The sequence below is a fragment of the Chlorocebus sabaeus genome, chromosome 12, assembly GCF_047675955.1.
Source record: "Chlorocebus sabaeus isolate Y175 chromosome 12, mChlSab1.0.hap1, whole genome shotgun sequence".
NCBI classification, from domain to species: domain Eukaryota; kingdom Metazoa; phylum Chordata; class Mammalia; order Primates; family Cercopithecidae; genus Chlorocebus; species Chlorocebus sabaeus.
In genome coordinates, this window is record NC_132915.1 from 107,403,190 (window position 1) to 107,428,241 (window position 25,052).

General features: G+C 51.3%; 1 protein-coding gene across 5 annotated transcripts in view; it reads right to left on the reverse strand.

Annotated features, from left to right (window-relative positions):
* Positions 1-471: 471 nt before the first annotated feature.
* The window catches only part of MED27 (mediator complex subunit 27), a 218,652-nt gene continuing 194,071 nt past the window's right edge, over positions 472-25,052 (reverse strand). For 2 of the 5 annotated variants that reach the window (XM_008005879.3, XM_008005878.3), the window contains 3 exons: positions 24,862-24,903; positions 3,418-3,495; positions 472-1,055 (listed from right to left, as the gene is read on the reverse strand). In XM_008005879.3, the coding sequence (XP_008004070.2) occupies positions 921-1,055; positions 3,418-3,495; positions 24,862-24,903 (255 nt within the window). In that variant the 3' untranslated portion in view covers positions 472-920. Of the gene's footprint in view, positions 1,056-3,417; positions 3,575-24,861; positions 24,904-25,052 lie in introns of all 5 variants that reach the window. The other 3 variants (XM_073022028.1, XM_037994042.2, XM_073022029.1) reach the window with 2 other exon arrangements.

Genomic DNA, 25,052 nt, shown 5'->3' on the forward strand with positions numbered 1-25,052 from the left:
ACAGAAACAGGCTATGGCTTTAAAAGTTGGCGCTGAGGCATTGAACAAAGTCGGGAGATGGGGCTGGGATCAAGTCACAGTAATATTGAGGAAAAAACCTGGGACCCACAAGCCGACACCCCAGCGAGTGCTGCTCACGCGCGTCTGGCCAGCTAACCTGGGCGGGTTCCTTTCCCTCTGGGGTGTGCGTGTGACTGGTTTAGTAAAAAGAAACTTCTGCATGCTCTTTTTCTCAAAAAGAATCATCCATTTTTCAAGCCATCACAGTGTCTCTGAAATAGAGGATCTGCCAGCACTGCCCTCTCCCCGGCAAGCAGGACACAGGACAGTACCTGCTCAAAAAGAACCACCCTGTGAACATGGGACGTGCTGGTTTCTGTTTCCTCAAAGGGCCCAGGTCCATTACGGGTTCACGAACTGAATGTGTAGTTCTTATAAGGTGCTGTAAGAAACAAGAGACAAAGTCTTGTCCAGGGTACAAAAGGTTTATTGCTTATAAAAATAAGTTACCAAACCCAAAACCCCACAAAACACAAGAACCCTGCATGACGATCGCCATGAACACAAGGGCTCATTCCAGTAACAGCTCACAGAAACGACAGACAAGCACGGCGGCCGGAGGTCAGCTCACCAGCACTGCCGACACGCGGACGAGGAGCATGCTGCACAGCTTCCTTCTACCAGCTTCTAGAAAAGTCTTCTTTGCCTTCAGTCTACTGGCTAGTGGCAATAATTAGTCCCATCAGCCACAGAGGGGGCCTGCTCTTCGAGAGTGGCCTCAGCACACATGGCGCTGTTTTATGAAAGGGAGGAGCGGCTGTACCCATCTGGGCAGCGAGGAACCAGCTGAGCCTTCTGTGGGCTTCCTGCGTGTCTGGGAAGGTGCCGGGTGGGGTCTGAGGCTGGGGCCAGCGTGGGGGCTACTGCCGGCAGGTGTCATGGAAGGCTTCGAGGGTTCGGAAATCCCTCCACGTGGGGGGAAGGCCGTCCTGCAGAAACTTCCCGCAGCGCTGGCACGGGGCCTGGAACAGCTTTATGTAACTTCTTAACCAGGTCTAAAACGAGAAACGAGGAGAGAAGTGAAAGAATGGGATATGGGTGCTCCCAAAGTCCTCCTTCCTATCAAGCCTAATGGCCCAGACAACTTAAGTTGGCTTTGGCCCCAGAAGACGCCCCGTGATTTCACAGGGAGCAGCAGGCGGAACCCACAAGGTCACCTGACTGCTGATGTTCACTTGTGATGCTCGCGTGCCCCTCCCAACCGAGGGGGTTTTGAAAATAGCAACCCCTACTCTCAAAAGCAGGAAGGCCTCCCTGGAGTCCCCGGGAACCACCGAGCAGCCTGGCGTCTGGGGGCCAGCACCCCGCTTTCACTTTCTGGGTCTCATGTCTTCTGAATGTCAGTATCCATCCTCTTCTCCTTGCCCACCACTAAGAGCGGGCTGTGGGTGTGTGCTAAGGAAGCCTTGGAACTGAGGACAATTTCAGATTTCTCCGAGGAGGTCAACATGCCTTCTAGCTAATCTGATTTCGGAGGTCGTCACTCACTGTTACAGTATGGCCTGACACACTGGGGGGATGGGTGGGGACAGCTCTGGTGCCACTAAATAACATCATAAGCAGCAAATCCACACTTGAGTGGTTCAGAGTGCAGAGTGCAGAGCTTTCTTGGGCGTCATACATAAGGATGAGTCTCCCTTAACTCAATTCTCAAACCCAAGGAGATTCACTACCAAAGAAAAAAATACCCAAACCCCAAACGGAAGGCAAGCAAGTTCTCGCTGTGAAAGGGGCACACGAATCTTGTCATTTCATGTCCTCCTGAATTATGTCTATAAGAGAAAACTGTTATTTGAAGAGGTCGGCCGAGCTTATTGATACAAATTCTTCCATCTCCATCTCCACCACAGCTGCCTTCATGGTGACAGGGCATGGCTCATCAGTACTGTCCCCCTTTCCAAAGGCCAGGTGGTTGGGGGTTTTGGCAATAAACACGAGGTCACGAGGTCATTCAGTTAAACTACTTATTCTTCCCTAACTAGCAGAAGTTCTGTCTCTGCCACAAATAGTACTTATGTCTGTGCCTCAAATCAATCAATCAACAGATTGGTATTAATTGGCTGGTGTGGGCTGAGCACAGTGCTGAGTGCTGTGACAGATGAAAAGAGTTCTTTTTTTTTTTTTTTTTTAAGAGGCCAGACCTCACTCTGACACCCAGGCTAGAGTGCAGTGGTGCAATCAATCATAGCTCGCCGTAACCTTGAACTCCTGGGCTCAAGCGATCCTCCTGCTTCAGCCTCCTAAGTGGAGTCACTGGGATTCAAATCTTCCCTGAATCCCAAAGTCAGTTACCAAAGGGAAAGGGGGCATTACAACGTGTTAGGCTCAAAAGCACGTCTCTGCAGCTATCTGAAATTGGAGCAGGAGAACCGTTCCCTGGACACACAGAAGGACCACTCCGTGAGGAGCTCTGAGCACCTGGCCGTGTTGTGCCCAGTCTGCCACCATCAGGAAGCCAATCAACGCACCAGGGATGTGTCTTCCGAGGAATGAACTCCAGGCTCTCTGAGCAGTGGGACCGTTGATGCCCATGTGATGGATGAACACTGATTTGGCTTTGCTAACAGGTGAGTCTCTGGAGTCGGTTCTCTAACCGGCAGACTTTCTAGCATGAAGAAAACAGGGAGTCCCGGTAGCGGTGGACTCTGGGGTCTGCCGGCGTGAGAGCACGCGGCTGTGTGAGCATGACGGTGCAACAGCTGGCTACGTCTGTCAAGGATGCGGGGGACATGGTGTTAGCCCTGCTTAGGCCAACTGGTGGCCGTGTGATAAATGCTGATCAACTGGCCCTGGGGTCGGGGAAAGTCCTGACTTGCAGTGTTTGCTGATTTCCGTGGCGTCCACACTCCCACCAAGTTTGATTTCAAACTAGTAGTGGCTGAAGAACCAGCTCGCAAGACTCTGAACAGGCACTGGCAGGAGCCGGCTGCAGCACACCATGGGAATGGCTGCTTTGCGGCTGCTTCCATCTCCAGCTCCAACTCTGAAAATCGAAGGAGTAAACGTCTTGGGGAACTGCACGATTTAATTCACTGCGACATACAGGGCCTGGCCCAGATTAGGAGCTCAATGAAATATCTGTGGACTAAGTCAATGCTGGGAACTATTTTGGAAGATCATTTCTGAAAACACTGCATTTTCAGCAAGTAGAAGAAAGCACTAGTGAATGAAGCTGGAAGTGGTTTCACCCAGATCCCTTCCCAGTTTAAAGAAAGTAGCAGTTTTAAACTGGCAGCCCCATCTCCCACTGGGAGGCCCTCAAAGTCTGAAGATGCAACGGCTGCCCTTCAAGCTCCCTGTTCTCACTTGAAGGGAGCCAAGGTTTAAACAGGGGACCTGACTCCTGAAGCCACTTACCATGAAGGATCGAACCACGACATCCGGCATCTGGGGCAGCTGATAGTGGAGCAGGGCAGTGGTGGCGTGGTCTGTCACCTGAGAGTGCAGGACAAAGACTAGTCAGCGGCCACTCCCAGCCGGCATGGAGAAAACAAGCAGGACAAAGGCACGCCTTCTGTGTGAAAACAGATCTGAGTATTTTGTGGAGGAAAGGGCATCTAAAATAGAATCTCTGTAGAAAAACTCGTTAGCAGAGTCGGGGAGTCAGAGGGGGAGAAGGGGCATGCTGTCGGCAGAAAGGATGCGGGCCTGGAGGCAGGGGGAGTGTGGACGATTCCAGCAACTGAAAGCCTGGCCAGGCTGGAGCACTGGCAGAGGGAGCAGCCAGAGGCCAGTCGGGGCAGATCCCGGAGAGGATCCCAAGCCTCCCTGCTCAGCGAGGCGCGGCACACACAGGACATAGGCCAAGGAGCACTTCCGCCTGGTACACACACTTCCTCTTCCTCCTGGAACATTTTTCCCAACAGGGCAACTCTTTCTGTTTCCTTGAATTCTCATTCTGTCACCATTTGTAGCCACACAGGATTTATGATGGGGAGCCTGGCAGTTTCTAAGGCTGTTCTGTTGGGCCTCACCACTGCTAGGAGGGCCCTTCGCAGGAGCTGGGCGCGCCTGGTGTGGTCCCCTCACCAGCTCCCTGAAGGCTGTGGCCTATGGTCAGCACCCTAGGGGTCTGCATCCATTGTCTCCCGACTCCTCAGGGGAAGTTTATCAGCAAGGCCAAGGGCAAGGCTGCTTGAGGTCCACTGGAGGCATCAGGTGACCACATGGAAAGAGCACAGGGTTAAGCTGCGGCACCACCCCCTGACCTTGATCCAGCTACTTATCCTCTCTGCATCTCCATGCCCCTTCCGAGAAGCAAAGGGGCTGGCCTGAGAACCCTGGTGGTTCTGAAACTGTATGACACTGTGAATTGTTAATGCCTGCCATCAATCAGCAAATGAGCAGATTATACCTAATTTGATAGTCATGTTCAAAGTAATGGTTTACATGATTGTCCTCATTAGGGATTCTTGACATCGCACATGTCATCATTAAAAACAAAACAAGCCGGGCACGGTGTCTCATGCCTGTAATCCCAGACCTTTGGGAGGCTGAGTCGGGGGGATCACTTGAGCCCAGGAGTTCAAGACCAGCCTGGGCAATAGAGCAAGACCCCGCCTCTATAAAAAATACAAAAAATTAGCTGGCTGTGATGCCACACACCTATAGTCCCAGCTACTTATGAGGCTGAGGTGGGAGGATCATTTGAGCCTGGGAAGTTGAAGCTACAGTGAGCTGCGATTGTACCACTGCACTCCAGCCTGGGCGACAGAGACCCTGTCTCAAACAAAACAAAATGAAAAAACCACACCTAAACCAAAAACCCAAAAAACTCCAGAGAAAGTCCTTAGCTTTGAGAACAAGAATGAACACAGGTCTCACTTGTGCAGACGTAGCCATTTTCTAGCCCCCAGTGAACGCTATGTACGCGGCTGAACCCATGCAGGGGTAGACCAAGCTGGGCAGGTGGAGACCAGGGTCTGGGCCCCGCATGGCGACATGTGTCCACACCTGCAGCTAGAGAGGCTGCCCCACAAAGTGTGAGGACACCGGCTGTGCAGCCAGGCAAGCCGGGGCCTGGCCCCCTGGCCTCTTATGGGGCCTCTCTATAGCCTCAGTTTCCCCCTCCATAAAATGGAGATTGTCTCACATATTGAGTAAGGCTGGTGAGAGAACAGCGTGAGGCCAGTCGTGGCAAGCACTCACTCTCTGGCAATGCCACCAGTCCCGCCTGCCTGGTCTCCTCTTCTGCTCTGCCTGGGCCCTGGACTTGCCCTATTTCCCACTGGACTTTCACGGCCTGCCCGATGGCTGGTGAGCCCCACCAGACAGACGGTCAGCTCCACGGGGCAGGAATCATGTCTGCCTAGTTCATACTGCATCCCCGAGGCCTAGGATAATACCTTGCATACAGCAGGTGCCCAATACATATTTGTTGAACAAAGAAGTAAACTTAAAAACGCCCACTCACCAAAGGCCATGGACCACAAACACCTGCACTTTCTCGCAAATACATCAACAGTTCATGTAGCCAACACTGCTGAGAAATTCTTACCCAAGTGGCTTTCAAGATAAATGGTACTTATTCCTTCGAATGCCAAGACTGCTTTTATTTTAAGCATTTTTGACAGACAGCTTTCTAAAATGAGCAATGCTTTTTTTTTTTTTTCTTTTAAACAGTAGTAATGATAACTTTGCAAAATGACTGGTGGTAATTGGTGGGGGGAAATTAACGGCTACAAAACACAGCAAAGCAAACTGGGCTCGAACGGTCCGTGAACTTGAACGCTCGGTTCTTGCCCATCTAGCTCCCATGCTAAGAAAACCCGTGAAAGTGCCATTTTACGGGCTGACAAGATGTCTTTTGCAATTATACTTGCCATTACAGAAGAACTAAAGTTTTTGGAGAATTCTTTCTTCTCACCCCATTTATTTTTAAAATGTCTCCAGTGTAGCTCCTGTTGGAACAGCCGAGGCAGCTGGGCTGGCTTTGTTTGCTCTGGCCCTGCTGTTCTATAGCTCAGGTGTGACACCTTCCCCGCCATGGGAACGTCGGTCCCTGGGAGGCCCCTGGGGTGAGACCGCCTCTGTCCACTTCGGCCTTGTAGCCACGTGCAGGCGGAGAGGCTCTGTCTGGCTGCACTTTTCTTTCTTTTGTTTTCACATTTTTAAACACAAATGACCAACACTTAAAATTCGGGAAACTTCACTTAACCATGGTGCCCAGCTCCTCTTGAAGCACTGGAGGATCTGGGGACCGTCTCACAGGCTACTGTGAAGATTAAACGGGGCCCAGCGTCTCCCCATCTGTATGTGTGACCCTGGCACTGCCACGTGGCCACCAGCTGCAGCAGCTGAGGGGCGGTGACAAGTGCAGTTTGCCTGAGCACCCTAGGGTCTTAGATCCAGCCTGCTCCACTCATCAGGAGACCTGCCTGGCCCCTGTGGCCTTTGGAGTTTACAGCCTCTAACCAAACCAACAAGAGCCTGCACCCCCAGGATTCCCCAGACCCTCCCCAGCCTGCTGTTCCCTGGGCACCTGGCCTGGCTTCCTGATCTTTATTTGAGCTCATCTTCCCTGGCCTGACAGATCTGTGCCCATCTCCTCGTCCCTTCCTCAGCTGACCTCTGGACTTGACCTCCTCTGGCTGAACTTGAGTTCTCCAAGCCAAGTTCCAAGACAACTCAGTTTTGATAACTGCAAGGTGCTCTCTCCAGGCAAGGCATCATGTGAATTACAGGAACATTTCAAGTGGTCTTCCGGACCTGCACCTCCTCCAGCATTTTTGCTAAATGGCCTTTCACCCAGAGGCCCGAGCCAGAAACCTGGGCCCTGCCCTGTCACCTGTCTTCCCCCTGCCTCATACGTGGTTCCAGGTTATTTATCTCAAATCCTTCTACTTCTTCCCACCTTGCCTGCCTCATCACGGCTCAGAGGGAACATTCTGTAGCAAAGAGGGAAAGAGCATGGGCTCCATCCATTCCAGCAGCGACGCCTTGGGCGAGGCACCTCATCTTTCTTTGCTGCAGTTTTCCCATCTGGAAAATGGGGATAATGACAAAGAGTGCCTACCACAGGGGATGACTGTGAGAATGAAGTAGTAGGCAGACGTGTGTGCTGGTCAGAAAACATGAGTGATTGCCATCGTTCAACCAGAAACCCAACTACGTCAATCCCCTAAAACCCTCTTATGGCTTTCCCTGAACTCAGGATGAAATGCGAACTGTGAACGTCCACGTGAAACCCTGCAGCGCCCGGTGTCCGCCTCCTTTCCTCGGGTCCCTCAGCTCCTCAAATGCCCATCTCTGTCCTCCCTGAGTCCTCCCCTCGGCGTGGGCCTCTCTCCCTTCCCTCCCCTCCTTCGCATGTTGAGGGAAGCCCCCCAGGCTCTTCCGATGGGGCTTGTCTCCTTGCCTGGCTCTCTTCTCCCACCTCAGTCCTCATATCTGAACTTGGTATTTTTTGCCATGTGTGTTTAGTGTCAATTTCCCTACCTTGAGCCCATGTCCATCTAGTGCCTGACACGGAGGTCCTCAGTACATGTGTGCAGATGGAGAGAAGGGCCCCCATTCTGACTGTCTGCGGGGAGAGTGGCTCAGATGAGGTGGGTGGCGCCAGGGGCCTGGAAGGAGTGGGGACTGGACAGGAGCTAGGACCTGGGCTCTGGACTGCCTCTAAGGTTCTGGGGCATCTTGGACTTGCCCTCTGCGGTAGAAGTTACCAGCGGTCACTTGTCCTTGAGTGACACAGCCCGTCAAAACTCAGGATGGGGATGTAATGTGAGGAAGAAATGAGCTTGAGGCACGCAGAACTACAGCAGGTTTGTCCCTCAGCATCCTCTTCCTCTCTCCAGACCAATCTGCCGCCTTGGATATTCACTGCACATCTAGAAAATGGGCCATAGTGTCGGCCAGGTCTCCCAATCCCGTTACAGTGGTGGCACAACAAGTTCAAGCTGTGGCCAGGGAACTTTCCCCTTGAGAATGGTGCTGCTTGAAATGTTTGGGGATCAGCGGCGCTGGCACCATCTGGGAGTTGGTTACAAATCTGCCTTCTTGGGCCCCTCTCTTGCCACAGCATTGGAATCTCCAGGGTGGGGCCCAGACACTTTGTCAGCCCCTCCAGGCTATTCCTAGGGATGCTAAAATGGGTGAGAATGCAAGGCCTGTGAGCGCACAATCACCAATCACCGGGGGTCTTGTCAGATTTTCATCTAGGAACTTGGGGAGGGGCGGAGCATCGGCACTGCCAGCCAACTCCCAGGGGTGCCCATGCTGCTGGTTAGGGACTGGGCTTTGAGTGGCAAGGCTGGGGCATATCCCAGGCACTACAGGAGAATGGCCCCCAGAGGGTTAAGCATTTGATTCTGGGCCATGAAACAAAGAAATACAAATCAGAATGACAGTCTGTCTTTCTCATGAATCAAAATGAATGGCACCCCCCGAGTTTCACGATGGGCACTGTGGGGTGCCAGGGTGGAAGGTTTTCACAACGGGTGCCTGTAGAGTGGGGGGTTTCCTTATTTCTGAAAAGTGCTTTTTTTTTAAAGACCCATCAGATATTTTATTAACTTATAGTAGCTATTATTAATAAAAGCTTATTATGTGCCAAGCCCTGTGTGCCCCTCTCATTTAATTCCCACAGTAACTTGGAGATAGGTGCTTTTCTTTTTCTTTTTTCTTTTGAGAGAGGGTATTGCTCTGTCACCTAGGCTGGAGGGCAGTGGCATGATCTTAGCTCAGTGCAGCCTTGACCTCCTGGGCTCAAGAGGCTGAGTTGCTGGGACTATAGGCTCATGCCACCCCACCCAGCTAATTTTTTATTTTTGTAGAATCAGGGTCTCGCTATATTGCCCAGGCTGGTCTTGAACTCCTGGCTTACATCATTAGCCTGACAAAGTGCTGGGGTTACAGGCGTGAGCCACTGCACCTGGCCCACTATTCTTTTTTTTTTTTTGAGATGGAGTCTCTCTCTGTCGCCCAGGCTGGAGTGCAGTGGCGCATTCACTGCAAGCTCCGCCTCTCGGGTTCACGCCATTCTCCTGCCTCAGCCTCCCACCCCCTATTCTTATTTACATTTGATAGAGGAGGAGTGAGGATGTCCAGAAGCTCGGAAGATGCACATAGTGGGTGAGGGTAGCACTGTGGGAGCCCAAACACTGGGAGGCCCAGGCCTCTGCCCACCTCCCACCCACTGACTCCCATCCCTGGCTCTCCCAGTTTGCAGATAAAGGTGCAGGCCCAGGGTTGTGGCCAGCAGCCGCCCACCATCTCCCAGGGCGGATAAGTCTTTGGGAAGCTAGAGTTCCGACGCCAGGCACAGGTTGGGAGATTCACAAATGCACCTGCTATAGCACAGGCTGCTCAAGGGTAGCACAAACTGAATTCACTAGAAAGTGTCCTCTTCAGAGGCGGCGGGAGCCATGCGCCACAGCCCTGCTGGGCGTCTGGCTCACAGGCAAGGCACCTAATTAGTTTTTCCATTGCTGGTCGGCAATCTGGCCAAACTCAGCCTCTTTTTCAAAAGGTCCAGTATAAAGTATTCTCTTCCATTGCCAAGTGGTGGCAGCTTTTTCCAGCACTGATGCAATCACTCGATTTCTTCAATTTCCCACCGCCAATTACAGAAATACTTTAATAGAAGGAAACAAAGCTGATTAACTTGGTATGTTTTCCCTCCTGTCCTCCCCGAGTCCTCCACTGCTGGTTTTCGAATTCCTGTGGATGGCTGTGGAACACAGGAGAACTTCACCTACAATGATCTTCCTTCTTGTCAAAGCATTCCACCTTCAACATTTTTTTGTTTTACATTTTTCAACCACAAAGTTGTTTTTTTGCTCAGCATCCAAGATGTGGAAAAAACAGGCCGGGGGCAAAAAAAAAAAATCTGCTATTAACTAATTTAAATCCACTCTGTGGCAGCCGAGGTTCGGTCCCATTGTGTGGCAAAGCTAATGAGATTCCACTGGGAGATAAAAGCCGCCCTCCCTCTTGGCGGAGGCCAGGAAGGGCGCTAATGCTCCCAATGAGAGGGAGGCAACTCACCCCACCAGTGAGTGCCGGTTTGAGAAAAGGCTTGTAAAAAGATCAAAGGATGTGAGCCCAAGGAAAGGGAGGGAGAAGGAGGCAGGAGGGTAACAATAAGCCAGTAAGACAGGGGCCCTTGAAGCAAGAGGAAAGTGGGGATGGGGAGACAGGCCTCACAAAGGGGCAGAGGGCGACACAGGGCAGGGGCTTCGCTGTGAGGCGCCCTGCTCACCCCAAGGCAGAGAAGCCTCAGATGCCTCCTTTGGGGTGTGTCCCTTGTCTCAGTGGTGACCTGCAGTGATTTACTGTGAGAAGGGTGACATCTCCATTGCCTGCCAACAGATCCAGTTCACTTGATCGATGTTCCTTTCGGTTTTCCCTACCCTCTCTCAGCATATCCAAACCCAGAGAGAACGGAACTCAGGGAGGGAGTAGGGACTCTTTCAAGAGACCTTGAAACAGCTGCCAGTCAACGCGCTGGAAAAGGAGATGCCAGTCAAAACAGTCTCCCAAAGCTCCTCTGCCATATTGTGTGCACGGAGCTCCTGACGGCCCCCCTCCTACAATCAGAGCTGGAGGGTGCTTCGGAGATCATGAGTTATTTTAGCTAAACCCAAAGTGGCACTGCCTGCAATAACAGCAACAACCCACATCGCCATTTACTGAGCACTAACCCTGTGTGAGAGCTGGTCTACACTGCACAGCCCGGGTGTGTGGCTCCTCCAACAGGAGCCCAGCCTCTGGATCTGTCCCTTGTGAGCTGTGTGACCTTGGGCAACGGTTAAATGGGCCAATGCAGGGACAGTGCACTGACAAACAGATCTCAAGTGTCCGACGCATGGCAAGCGCCCGCCAAACGTGTCCCCTCGCGGTTTTAGCCCCACTGAATCCCCACGACAACCTTATGACAGAGGTACTCTCACATTTGACACTTCTAAGTCAGAGGGTTAAGTCGCAGGGAGGTTAAGTGACTTGCCCAAGCTAAGGAGCTGCTAGGTGCAGAGCAGGAGTTTGTTCTGACCTTCTGAACCCCAGCTTGAGTGCCCAGACTCTATGCCCCAAGCCTGATGGGACCCCACTCCAGGCCTCTTGGGGTGGACAGAGGTTGTAGGGCGATGAAGAAAGGTGCCATTTTCAGGCCCTCTCTTCCCCAGAGGGACTGGACCTCAGCACTTTTAGGGTAGAGCTGGGATTGGATAACAAGTCTCCTCATTTACTCCCCAGTTCCTGTCACTGACACAATGTTCCTTCCACCTCTCAGCCAGAAGCTTCAACCTGTCTGGCTCCCTGCTATGTGCCGGCCCCAACCCTCCCAACGGCCTGACAGAGACACCGGTGGGCCCTCAAGAAACCCTCCAGATTGAATGAGCCTCCCTGCCGTGGACAAAGAAGGGGAAATGGGGCAAATACAACGCGGCTGCATCAGGTGGGCGCGTACACACATTCACCGAGGAAATGAAAGTGCAGTGTGAGGAAAGGGGCGGGGCGGGGAGAGTGGGATGGCCCTACTGTGGACCCTATTCAGTGTGCATCCTACTGTGTGCCCAGGATTCGGTGTGCATCCTACCGTGTGCCTGGGATTCGGTGTGCATCCTACTGTGTGCCCGGGATTTGGTGTGCATCCTACTGTGAGCCCTGGATTCAGGTACGTGTCCTGCTGTATGTATTCAGGTGCGTGTCCTGCTTTACGCCCCGGATTTGGTGCTCACCCCACTGTACATCCCAGATTCGGTATGCAGCACCCACACGCTTTTTCCTACTCAGGCCCTCTCCCGCTGTGGGGGCAAAGATAACAGGTTTAGGCCCAGCAAGCTGATTTCTTGCTTAAGCTTAACCCCCAGAGCCCAGGTTTTATGTTGACCAGATGGAGGTTTGTTCTATGGCAGTAAGGGAAGAATAAAGGACACTGTGATGACACAGAAAGGACTGGGGGAAAAAACCCTTTTAATACACTATTGTTACTCAGCAGTTTCCTCTTTAAAAAGCAAGGGTCTGTTGGGCTCCTTGATGGGGTAATGTTGAGAAGATGACAATGCCAGTCGCCAGTCTGGCACAGGAACAACAGCGCCATCCACAGCAAGACCCTTGTCCTCTGTTTCAGGGGTGAACTTGTACTTGTCACCTAAGCTGGAGCTCGGTGGTCCGATCACAGCGCACCGCAGCCCCGAACTCCTGGCTCAAGTGATCCTCCTGCCTCAGTCTCTCAAATAGCTGGGATGACAAACACACACCCCCAGGCCTGGCTAATTTTTTTATTTTTAGTAAAGATGAGGTCTTGCCACGTTGTCCTAGCGGGTCTTGAACTCCTGGGCTCAAATGATCCTCCCACCTTGCAAAGTGCTGGGGTTATGGGCGTGAGCCACCACACCCGACCCAACCTTGCACCTCTTTCCTATATTTTTTCCTCTGAATTTTCTGAATACTTTCAACTTGGGGTATTTGATTTGATTTAAATGGAAACTTACAGTTTCTGCCAGGAGTTCTAAAACAGGGGCCCTTGTATTTCTCAGTGATCCAGGAATTGAGTGCCCGAAGGTCATGAGCACCAGCTGGCCCCAGGGGGCATGCTTCCGGGCCAGAGTGGAGGCTGCTGGCCGGCATGCAGGTAAAGAACAGACTCTGGAGGCTGTTGGGAACCGCCTTCCAGCTCCTGGTTGGTGGAGCAGGCTGGGGACCAGGACCCAGGAGTTCACAGGCTCCCTGAGATGATTCTGGGTGCAGGTGCAAGGGCCGCTGCGGGCCACTGCCTGCTTCCCACCACCAGGGGACAGGGCTGTGGCTGAGCAGCGCCGGGAGAGCTAAGCTTGAACAGGGATGCTCTTCCCAACGCACCCGCTGAGGGCATTATCTGCCGGCACACAGCCCACGAAGCCAAGCGAGGAGAGTGGGCGCCTCTCATTATTCAGAGTATTTCCCCACAAGATTAGTAAATAGGGAAAGTTAAGTACTCAAGTGTTTAGAAGTTGCTTATTTAAAAGAGAAGCCTGGTAGGGACCCAGACTGTGGCTTCCCTCCAGCCAATATGGGCTTCTATATACTGTGAAGAGAAGATTCCCTTAGACCTCGGTGAAAGTGACAAAAAGGCAGAGGGGAACCGTCAGGAGACCGGGGTTCGACCCTAGCTTAGTGATGAATGGCCTGGGGGGCCTCTTCCCTGCTGGCCCTTGGTAGAAGAGCGTGGTGAGGCTGGGGTGGGGCTGGGTAATTCTGCAGGCCCCTCGAGGTCTAGGTTTTCAGTGGATGCTGCTGCAGAGCTGGAGCTGCCCTAGTTACCTCCTGGCAGCATGGACACGCTGTGCCCTGAAGTTCCTGCCCTAATCCAGGAACCCACCTGCTGCCCTGATGTGAAGGCACTCTCAGGTGGGCCTCAGATCCTAGGCCAGTTCAAAGAGCTTGAGAATTCAGCTTGGAACCAGGGAGACCACCTGCACAGCACTGTTCTCTGTGTGGGAAGCCTCTGTGCCGCTCAACCAGACTCTGGAACACTCCAGTAGCAGGCAGCAAAGCCAAACGTGTGCTAGGCACAGGTGCCCAGGCGGTTCCCACGATGCAGAGGTCAGAATGGGCTTTCACTGGGTGGATGTATTTTAATGTTACACAAGGAGATTAGCCCAAGAGTTTGGGTCTCCACGAAGAGTTTCGCCAAGGACAGAGCCACCCGTAAGGAGAGGGACAGTAGGAATCTCTTGGAAGGAGAAAACTCTTTGTGGGTCCTGTGGGCAAAGACATGAACCAAGTGTGTTAAATGTTTAAAAAGACAGCAATCCCTGCCAGCAGTGTTGCTCTGAGGATGTATGCTGGTTTGATGAAGAATATTTAAAACAGTCCCAGAAGTGCTCATTCCATGAAAAGAGGAGCCGTCATTATTTCAAAACTGGAATGCTATGAAGTCAGCCCTGACAGTGATGTTGGGGGGTGATGGGAAGTGCGCAAAGACGAGCTTCTCAAATGGGGATGAAAGTACAGTAGAGCGGAAGCAGGGGATTTATTTTTTATTATGCAGCTCTCGTCTCTAATCTGTACCTCGGATTTGTATGCCACGGGTTCAGCGGGCCTAGCAGCCTGGAGAGGAAACATCGAAACCCTCAGGGACTTGGGATTACTTGGATGGGATCAATATTTCCTCCTCTGCTTGACGAAGGAGCCATTTGCATGGGCTCTGAAGGGCTTATAACTGTCCACCAGAGCCAGGCATGCTGCTCTGGGATGAGACCAGAGGCAAGGCTGCCTGAGCTGGAACTGGAGAGGTGAAGGCAGACATTGCTGCTCCATCTTGCCGGAAATCCCTGCTGACACTTTGGAGATCAAGCTCTGTGTCTGAGAGGGGCAAGTCTGTGGATGTACTTAGTAAGATCTCTGGCATACACCAGGGCCTCTATAAATGAGATGTGGTTTGGTTTGGGGGTTCTAACCTCACTCTCTTTAAAGTTCCAGCCAGGGTGCCACTGATGCCTGAGAGGGAAGCCCCCAACTCCCTGGACCCTTGAGGGCAGACTGGCCGCAGACAGCCTTTAGGGGTGATGTGCCCCCGCTGGCCACTCCACAGCCACCTACGGGATCCTTCTGAAAGCCCTGGAGGAGCAAAGGAGGCCTTGCGGACCTGGGTCTCAGCCGCATTTCCCTTCAGTCCCCACCTTCCATGGCAGCAACGCCAGCTCCTGGAGGAATCCGCCTCCCGCCCCAACACGTTTTCCTGGCTGCATGTCTGTGCTCAAGTGGCCTCTCTGCCTGGAATGTTCCTGTCAGGCTAAGCCCTTCTCACCCCTCAGGACTTAGCTCAGGGTCTTCCCCATCCCAGCCCACCCCCCGGCTGGGGGAAGGTCCCTTGCCTGTACTCTCAGCAGCATCCTCTGCACACCCCTGCCGGGCACTTGCCAGACCTGTGACCAGATGCCCCTGTCCCCCAAGCCGTGCTCTCCTTGAGGTCACACCTGCCACATCTCCATCCTCCCTGGGCCTAGCTCAGGGTCTCCAAGAGGACTGTGGCTCAGCACTGGGTGTGGCTCACCTAGCAGGAGCCTGAGTGAATGGGAGAGAAAGTGGACAGGAGTGTACGTATTGATTTTCAGCCACTGGGGAAAGGGGAGTGGAGTGACAGGGAAGGGATGGGGTAGAGAAGCAGAGGTTGGCACTGCCTGGGAGGTGGGGCCTGGGCGAACAGGGGAGCCGCAGGGTAGACACGAGGGAACTTTCCAGGGTCCTGACCGCCTTCCATGTCTGCCAAAGGCCCTGTGAGAGGCTGCGCTTTCCAGGGTCCTGACCGCCTTCCATGTCTGCCGAAGGCCCTGTGCAAGGCTGCGAGGAGACGCACAGGGTCTTTGACATTTCTCAGGATTAAGGAATTAAGGCTTTTTATTTAGATGAAAAGAAAAAAGTTCAGTGCTTTCCAGATGGCAAAACGTCAGTTTCTGTCCCTGGCTGCCAGGAAAGTCCAAGCCCAAAGACACCTGAATTGTTCTGCACCCACTTGGTGTGATATTATTTTCTGCAGGAACAGCCTTGCAGTCAGAGAAACATCCAAAGACATCTGGGCTCCCAGGAAACACAGACAATACCACCTACTTCTCCATCAAACTTGAGGTAATGACCGGAGAAGAACGCAGACTGCAGAGCTGGGAGAGAGACCCGCAATGACACAGCTCAGCCGCCAAGGCGCTGGTCCCCTAGCCACCCCTGCTCAGTGGGGGAAACGGGAAATTGGGGCACAACATCTCAATCTCGGGTGCCTTCCGGAGATCACCGGTTGTGCCACTGGCCCTCCCAGGACCCTAGGGACTGATCCAGGTCCTGGACCCAGGATGCTGCCTACATCAGCACTTCAGGGCTGCCCAAAGGGCACTGCTGCATGGCTGTAACTGTGATGTCTTACAGGCTCTTCAGCTCACTTTGTGACCAGAAGCACAGATAACATGCCTGAAAAAACGGGAAGGCGGACAATGCTTTGGTGGGAGTGGTAGGTCTGTCAGAGCAGCTAGGTCTTGGGTTGACTTTATACACGACAGCTGGGCGCAAACCCAGGTCTGTCTGACTCCAGCCTGCACCCTGAGCCACCGTGTCCACTGCGGAGATATGGGAAGCACAGACGGAAGGGGTGGTCACTGAGGAAGAGGCCTGTGGGAGGAAGCCTGCTCACAGGGGATGGAGGGATAACTTTCTCAGGAGAAGTGTGTGTCACCATTGACAGGCTCTTCAGAGAAGTCGGCCAGGTGGTGGACAAGAAATTCACCTTATACTTCATACCTATGAATTCAACTTCACGCCAAGTTTGTGGGGCAGGTACTCTCATGGCTCATCGCAGCCTTAACCTGCCACACCCAAACCATCCTCCCACCTCAGCCTCCTGAGTAGCTGGGACTGCAGGCACATGCCACCACACCCAGCTAATTTTTATTTTCTGGGGAGATGGGGTTTTGCCATGTTGCCCAGGCTGGTCTCAAACTCCTAGGCTCGTGATCCCCTGCCTCGGCCTCCCAGAGTGCTGGGATTACAGGCATGACCCATGCGCCTAGCTACGTCTCTGTTTTACAGATGAGGAAACTGAGGCAAGTGAATCCACACACAAAATAGGTGGGGGAGCCAGGACCTGATGACATGGCAAATGGCTCTTAGCCACTGTGCTATATGGCCTCTCTCTGGGATGGTCGCTGTGGGGAACATGGTGGGAGGTCAGCCTGGGCTTAGAGAGCAGATGGGCGGGGGCTGTCCTGCTATGCTGGCAGCCCATGCATGGAGTTTAGAGCCCTATGGGCTGAGGACGGAGGCCTGGGGAACGGGAAGGTGGGCGTTCTTCCCAGAAGCAGTTTTCAGATTTTGACCTGAGTACGCTGCAGCCCTCACAACCCTTCAGGAAGAAATAAGCTGTAGAGATGACAGATGACTACTCTGTGACTCCTCTAATGGCGGAAAGCCACAGACCACTTCCAGGGCAACACAGTGCGCCCTAAGAAAGTCAACAGGATGGCCCAGGCTTTCCTGGTTCAATTTTAGCCATAAAACTGGGTCCATGTGAGCTCCTGGGCCATGCCCACATTCAGCAGGGGCTGAGGGAGCCTTGTGCAGGAAAGGTACTGGGGCAGCATAAGAGAACAAATGATCAAATCTGTCCGGGGTTTAGATGCTTATGAATATTCAAACAAGACCATTAAGAGAGAAGGTGGCGGTAAAAGGGTTTTCGGCTGTCGAATTGAGCCTGATGCCCCTCCCTGCAGCTCTCAGCTCCCAGGGCCCTGCGCCGATGCTTCTGCTTGGTGACCTGGTCAATACAGTCCAGCTGTCAGCTGAGGGAACGGCTGCCCTCAGGGACGCCCTGGGACTGTCTGCCGCCACTCCTTCCCTGAAGCCCGTCGCCAGCCCACTAGCGGGCTCACACACACATCTCTTGGGCACACCACTCATCGGAGTCACGGATAGGACTCTGCCTTGCTACATGAAGCGGCCCATTTCCCTTCGCAAGGGTGAAAGCTGTCCCTCAGTTCTATCTGTTTGGAACACACTTGTGAGGCAGCAACAGAACGCACAGAAACAGATGAAAATGACACCACATTCTGTCCTTACAACATAAGTTCTCCCTGTTGGAAAAAGTTAATCACCATATAAGAGGTGGGGGGATGGTCAGAGGGCCGAGATCTGTAAAAGGCAGAAGGGCCTTCAACGACTCTGGGAGGCTGCTCCCGGCTGTGGAGTCCCTCTGAGTGTGGGGGTCTCACCTGTGCATGGTGCTGAACAGGGAACAGGACTGAGATCTGGCCTGAGGTCTTAGAACTTTCGTCACAACCATGGCCTCTTCCAGGCCTTCATCTGTGGCATTTGGAGAGGCTTTTGGAAGGAAATGCAGAGGAGGCTGGTAGGAGGAAATGTTAGAGATTGAAAATAACGTGGCTGGGCGCAATGGCTCATGCCTGTAATCCCAGCACTTTGGGAGGCTGAGGCAGGTGGACCAGCCTGTCCAACATGGTAAAAACCTGTCTCTACTAAAAATACAAAAAAAAAAAAAAAAAAAAAAAAAAATTTAGTTGGGTGCGGTGGTGCACCCCTGTAATCTCAGCTACTCGAGAGGCTGAGGCAGGAGAATTGCTTGAACTTGGGAGGTGGAAGTTGCAGTGAGCCAAGACCATGCCACTGCACTCCAGTTTGGGCGACAGAGTGGGACCCCGTTTCAAATAAATAAATAAAATAACGTAATGACCGTTGATGGGGCCTCTTTAGTGGTGTGAAATGCTGCAGCGGCTCCACACACCTGAGTGAGGTGTGCAGCACAGCCTGACTCAGAGGAGGGTGATGGGTCCCGTCCCTGGGGAATGATCCCATATTGAAACAGTTTCCTTCCCTAGGAGGTGGAATGCGAGATAGGTGAGGATTTTTGAATACTATTGGGGTTGGGAGTCAACTTACCCCAGGTTCTCTGTGTACCCACCAACGCAGTATCAGGTGTTCACCCACTTTTCAGAGAACTGAGTCTTCTAGGGCTGACTCAATCTCTTTTACTGAAAAGCACCAGGTGGCCACCAAGTAAACAGACCTTGATAAAGTCTGCCTCAGTTAGGGGCTAGTCTTGCATATTAAAAAGAATGAACAAGCCGGGTGCGGTGGCTCATGCCTGTAATCCCAATAGTTTGGGAGGCCGAGGCAGGTGGATTACCTGAGGTCAGGAGTTCAAGACCAGCCTGGCCAACACGGTGAAACCCCGTCTCTACAAAAATTAGCTGGGCGTGGTAGCGCATGCCTGTAATCCCAACTACTTAGAGGCTGAGGCAGGAGAATCACTTGAACCTGGGAAGTGGAGGTTGCAGTGAGCTGAGATTACACCACTGCACTCCAGCCTGGGCAACAGCACGAGACTCCATTATAAAAAATAAAATAAAAAAATAAAAAAATAAAAAAAATCAACTAATAAATGAACAAAGGAATGAAGAAGCAAATGGCACTCTGCCCAGAACATGACCCACCATGGACAATCCATTTGCTCACAGCTAAAAGTTCAGATGGTGCAGAACTGAAAGGGTTACTCATCTTTCTGCAACGACTGTGGACTGAGAGCTGGACATCTGCGGGCTACTTTCATGCTGTCCCTTACCTCTGATGAGAAAGCTGTAAAGTGTGCGCAGGTCCCTTTGGGCCTCTCTCTCGATGTCCCCTGCCTACCTGGGCGGTACACACACTGCACCTCTCTCTCCAGCCACCCCAGCAGGACTTAATGCAGTGAGTAGCTGTCAGTCTGCTCTCACTCTCCCTAAATTGCTGGATGAAAATGCACACTGTTCTGAAATGAAGGGGTTAAAGATCAAAACAGTGGCTGCCCCTGCAGAGTTTAAATGTCAGAAAAATATGAACACGCCTGAAACCTTTCCTAGCTCTTTGTGATTCTGCCCTTTCAGATGGTCACCCCCCACCCGCCCCGCCCATTTCTAAGTCCCATTCTCTGAATCTGCTCTGCTGGAGACTTGCTGGCTATAAAAAGCTTCTTCATCCTAGGACCAAGTGCAAGGAGCCTCCAGGGACCACAGTAAACGATGGGAACCTGTTAGCAGCCACAGACCCACGGCAAGCTGTCCCCAGCCCTCTGCTACTTCCACACTTGGGTAAGGGGTCTAACGAGGAAGAGTGAAAAGGGCTTGCTGACGGCGTGAACGTCTGCAGACAAAAGGAAGGCAGAATTTTGCTTCCTGTGGTGGGATTTGCTGCAGAAGCTCAGGTGCTCAGGCTGTAAGCCAGCGGGTCAGGCACAGGCCTGAGAGAATGTGACAGGGACATGCTTCCATTCTCCTACCTCCTGACATTGTTTGCCAGAAATAAAAAGGTGAGTGTTAGCTTGGTTTGGCTCTGCAAGGCAATCCCCCTCCCCTGTCACATTGAAGGAGGGACCTCGGCGGGGCTTCCTGCTTTCCCAGTTCTGCTTTCCCTCGTTCTGGGCTGGCCACGGCTGCTTCTTGTGGGCAAGAAAACAGACCCAACACAGTGACTGCAACCACATGGTGAAGGCCTAGGAGAGGGAGCTCTCGGGGTTCTACCTCAGCTAGGGCAGGAGGAGAATTCCGCCATTCATGCCATGTGAGCTGCTGCTGGTGGCCCAGAACTCCCATCTCAGAGGTGGGCACAGCTCTGGTACCTCCCACCACTGTCAGGACATATCTTCAACCTGAGCAATCTCCTCTTCTTGATGACCAAGGAGCCTCCTCCAGCTTGTCACGCTGCTCCCCAGTGCACTTCACGCCACTGCTGCAGGCTGAGCTTTTCTGGATGGTGCTGGGCACTAACGCCACCCTGGCCAGTCGACTTGGCTGGGTGTAAACAGGCAGAGCAGGTGGAAGATGTCTGCCGCAGTGCTCCCAAACAGCGTCTTTCTGGGAAACACTAAAAGCAACATCGATCGTGACACCCCATGTATAAGTGGGTGGACAGGAGGAAAATAGAATCTTGAGAAATAGCAAATCCTAAAAAGCGGAGTTTAGAAATGTTGCCACCGAATCCTTCTCTTTTGGTGATTTAGGTTTGAAATACTTAACGTCACCCCATAAACTGTGCCAGGTCTCTGAATCTGCAAAGGACAACGTGGTCCCACCTCTGCATGTAGTGCAGGGCCTGGTGGTGGCACAGGGAGGTCTACCTGCTGGCCACTAAGATGAACACGATGGAACAGGCACGGCAGTCACTTCCCTGGGATGGAGGCTACACCATGCATGCTTTGTGCTTTCTACCGCCATCTCCCACAAGCTCAGTGATACAGAAAGACTTTTTTTTTTTTTTTTTTTTACAAGATCCCAAACTCATTCCATGTGGTGATGATGAGTTGAAGACTTTATTGATAAAGGATTAAGCTTAATTCTGTATATTATTTTCCAATACGTCTCCTTCATTTGACAGTAAATGGAAGACATTTTAGTAGGCAAGAGAGAGGACTCACTAATTTAATTCTTACTTGTCCCTGGGAAAAAAAAAAAGGCTTCAATGTTATCTGCCTTTAGTTGTAATCAGAAGGCACTACCAGCTCTCCCAATTGTGTTTCTTTAATCTGGTACAGGTCAATATCAGAGGTTAAGTCCACTTAGTTAATAATAGGTGAAAGGAGAGATGATAAAGGAATCTCAGAAAGGCTTCTGCACAAATACACATGATATGCCACTCAGCAGTGACATAAAATTCCCATTCCTTAGAATTCATCAATTTTTACTACTTGAAATGTGTTACACAGACTGGAAGGAAGGAATTGGCGGATGCTCCTAAATCTCTCCAACTAGACTAATATCAAATTTTAAACACTTCTGCTTCAGAGTGTGTTTGTAATTTTAAACAAATACAAAGAGTGCCTGGCAGGTTATTTTCAAGGGAGGTAGGATAAAAATATAGCACTGTCTTTCTAAATCTGCTTCACGAAATCTGTGTTTCACACATCTTACAACTTCCTAATACACTTTCTGCTTGCATTAAAAAAGACAAGAACATTAAAAACAAACAGGCAAAAGTGAGCATGTGCAAGCCCCTCCCTCGCCAAGGGTATTGGAATGGAAATGGACCACTGTTAAAGACCAAGTTACGAGCTGCAATGCTGGCGACCCTCGAGAAGTCATCATTCACCTTTTGTGGAGACAGGAGGAGGGAACTCATTGCAATACCACAGAGGACATGAAGATAAGGACCAGGTTGAGGGGAAAAACCGACCGTTTTAATGTTCTTCACTATTAAAGCAGAGCAAGATACAGATAATGGGCAGTGTTCTTTCTCCTCAGAATATTTTTCAACCAGCCACTGGGGGAAAAATGACAAGGACAGTCAGCAGGGAAAATGTTAGCATTGAAGGCTGAGACCTTTTGCATGCGAAACAAGTAAATACCTCCAGTATGGTGACTTAGATAAGAACACTAAGATGAGAAATGTATTTCCCTGCACTAAAGCCTGTGCATAACCACACCCTTCCTTCTTTTATGTTCCAGATCCAGGGACCAGGGAGGAAGACAGGGTGGGAAGGAGGGAGGAAGGAAGGGAGGCTATTTTCTCCATTACAGTTTCAGGGAGCTCAGTTGGGTAAAGGGGTGTTAGAAGAGTAAAGCTATGATTTTCTTTGTTAAAACTTTATTTTAGAGCAGTTTTAGATTTACAGAAAAGCTGCAGAGATGCAACAGACAGTTCCCATGTCCCTCACCCCGTTGCCCCACTGTTAACATCTTCCATTACTATGGCACATCTGTCACAACGAAGAAACCAACACTGGTTACTCACTCATAACTGAACTCCAACCTTTATTTGGATTTCACCAGTTTTTCCATTAGTAACCCCTTCCTCCCTCCCCTACTACTTCTTTTTTTTTTTTTTTTTTTTTTTTTTGAGACGGAGTCTTGCTCTGTAGCCCGGGCTGGACTGCAGTGGCCGGATCTCAGCTCACTGCAAGCTCCGCCTCCCGGGTTTACGCCATTCTCCTGCCTCAGCCTCCGGAGTAGCTGGGACTACAGGCGCCCGCCACCTCGCCCGGCTAGTTTTTTGTATTTTTAGTAGAGACGGGGTTTCACCGTGTTAGCCAGGATGGTCTCGATCTCCTGACCTCGTGATCCGCCCGTCTCGGCCTCCCAAAGTGCTGGGATTACAGGCTTGAGCCACCGCGCCCGGCCTTTTTTTTTTTTTTATGTAGTCTTGCTCTGTCACCCAGGCTGGAGTACAGTGGCTCAGTGCAACCTCCTGCGTAGCTGGGATTACAGGCACCCGCCACCAAGGCTGGCTGATTTTTGTATTTCTAGTAGAGAAATACACCATGTTGGCCAGGCTGGTCTCAAACTCCTGACCTCGTAATCCACCCACCTAAGCCTCCCAAAGTGCTGGGATTACAGGCATGAGCCACTGTGCCTGGCCCCAATAGTAACCTCTTTCTGTTTCAGGATCCAATCCAGGGTAGTACATTGCATTTAGCTGTGATTAGATCATGAATCTATAACACTAATATAGGTTCCCTAAATGTGTGGTTTTCAGCCTCAGACTACTCCCCTAATCCTAGCCACCTGTCCTCTGCCTAGCCCTTATCACCAAAAAGGGGCCCGGGGGCGCTGTGGATTGATGTACAGTAAACACCACTAGAGGGTGGTCCATGACGCCCCTCTGATACTAAGTCCTATACTCACTGCTTAATGCACACCAGATTTTCTTCCGGGGTGAGGAAATGTTTTAGAACCAGACAGAGGTAGTGAATGTACACTATTGTGAATGCACTTAAAGCCAAGGAGCATTCACTTTAAAACGGTCAATTTCATGTTATGTGAATTTCACCTCAATCTACAAAAGAGTCCTATGCTTCCTGGCACACGGTGGACACAACCATTCTTCATCGTGGGGATAACTTGGACCAAGCTTTCAAAATCACATCCCCCTGTATCAATCCCGTCAGTGGTTTCTCACTGAATTAAGGATAAAATCCAAATTCTGCACCAGGGCCTAGAGGTACCTCCCTGAGCTGAACCCTGCCTTCTACCTCCACTTTGTTCCCCCTTCACATGGCTGGCTCCTGTTTCTCACACTGCCTGCCTCAGTTTCCCCTACAAAGGCTTCCTCTGACTAGCCTAATCGGAAGGAGGCCTCCCTGTGGTTCCTGGCCACAACCCCCGGTTAATCACCTGGAGTTATTTGTTAGGCTTCCTTGCCTGTTGGGAGTTTCCTCTGTGGTCCTGGCACCTAACAATGCCTGGCACATGGCAAAGGGGCTCAGTGGATACCGGTTTTTTTTTTTTTTGAGATGGAGTCTCACTCTGTCATCCAGGCTGGAGTGCAACGGCACAATCTTGGCTCACTGTAACCTCTGTCTCCCAGGTTTAAGCAATTCTTCTGCCTCAGCCTCCCGAATAGCTAGGATTATAGGTGCCCGCCACCATGCCCGGCTAATTTTATATTTTTAGTACAGACAGGGTTTTGCCATGTTGGCCAGGCTGGTCTTAAACTTCTGACCTCAGGTGATCCGCCCACCTTGGCCTCCCAAAGTGCTGGGGAGTGGATACCTGTTGTTGAGCTGGATGAGGGAACGAATGAGATGATGGTCAACTCTCTTATTTCACTACTGGATGAGACCAGAGATGGAAGATGGATGAGAACAGAAGAAGCGGGCTGCTGGGGAGCTGGCCCTGAGTACTGTGGGGACTGGTGGGGGTGTGGCGGGGGGCACAGAACCCTCATCAGACACAGGGCCTGAATTGGTCCAGGGAAGGGGCCCTGCACTGTCAGGAGCTGGGGAAATGAATTTTCTCTGGTCACTTTTCATTTTGTCTGACATTTCCCGTAACAGTTTTTCATAAGGAAGCCCAATATCTGAAAAAGATACAGTGTCGCCAGAGCACAAAGTGGGGAAGGGGCTGGGTGAGGGACTGCCAGCCTGCCTCCCTTGGTCCATTCCTTGGGCACCGGTGGAAACCGCTAGAGCTCTGAGAAACCGAGTTTTAAAACTAGGTTTTTCAGAATCCAGTTTTTGGAACATCTCAAAAACCTACGGTTTTCCTAAGGTATAATTTACATACAAAAGGCTGCCCCTTTGTAGTAATATAGTTGTGAGTTTTGACAAACATGTACAGTTGTGTAACACCACCACAATTAAGATACAGAATATTCCCACCACCCCACGTTCCCTTGTGCCCCTTTGGGGTCAATTCCCTGTACCCTCCCCTAGGCAACCACCGATCTGATTTCTGTCCCTAAGGTTTTGTTTTTTCCAGAATGTCATACATATGGAATCAGACAGTGAGCATCCTTTTCTGTCTGGCTTTTTTCACTGTTTCAAATGCCTCTCTTTTGAGACCAATGTTTAAATCTCAAAGCATTCAGGTTTTCTCAATGCCACTTGAGTAAGAAGCAAAAAGTAAAACTTACCTTCTGGAATACTTGATAGTTGGATTTGGACCATATATCAAGCTGAGGGGAAAGGAGAGAAGGATCATCAGCATCGGTCTTAGAATTTGGGACTTCAAGAAATCATATTGTAACTACTGTTAACCCTTCTTAAACTTGAAAAAAAAATCTGATTATAGAATAATAGGATCTCAGGGTTGAAAAGGATCTTA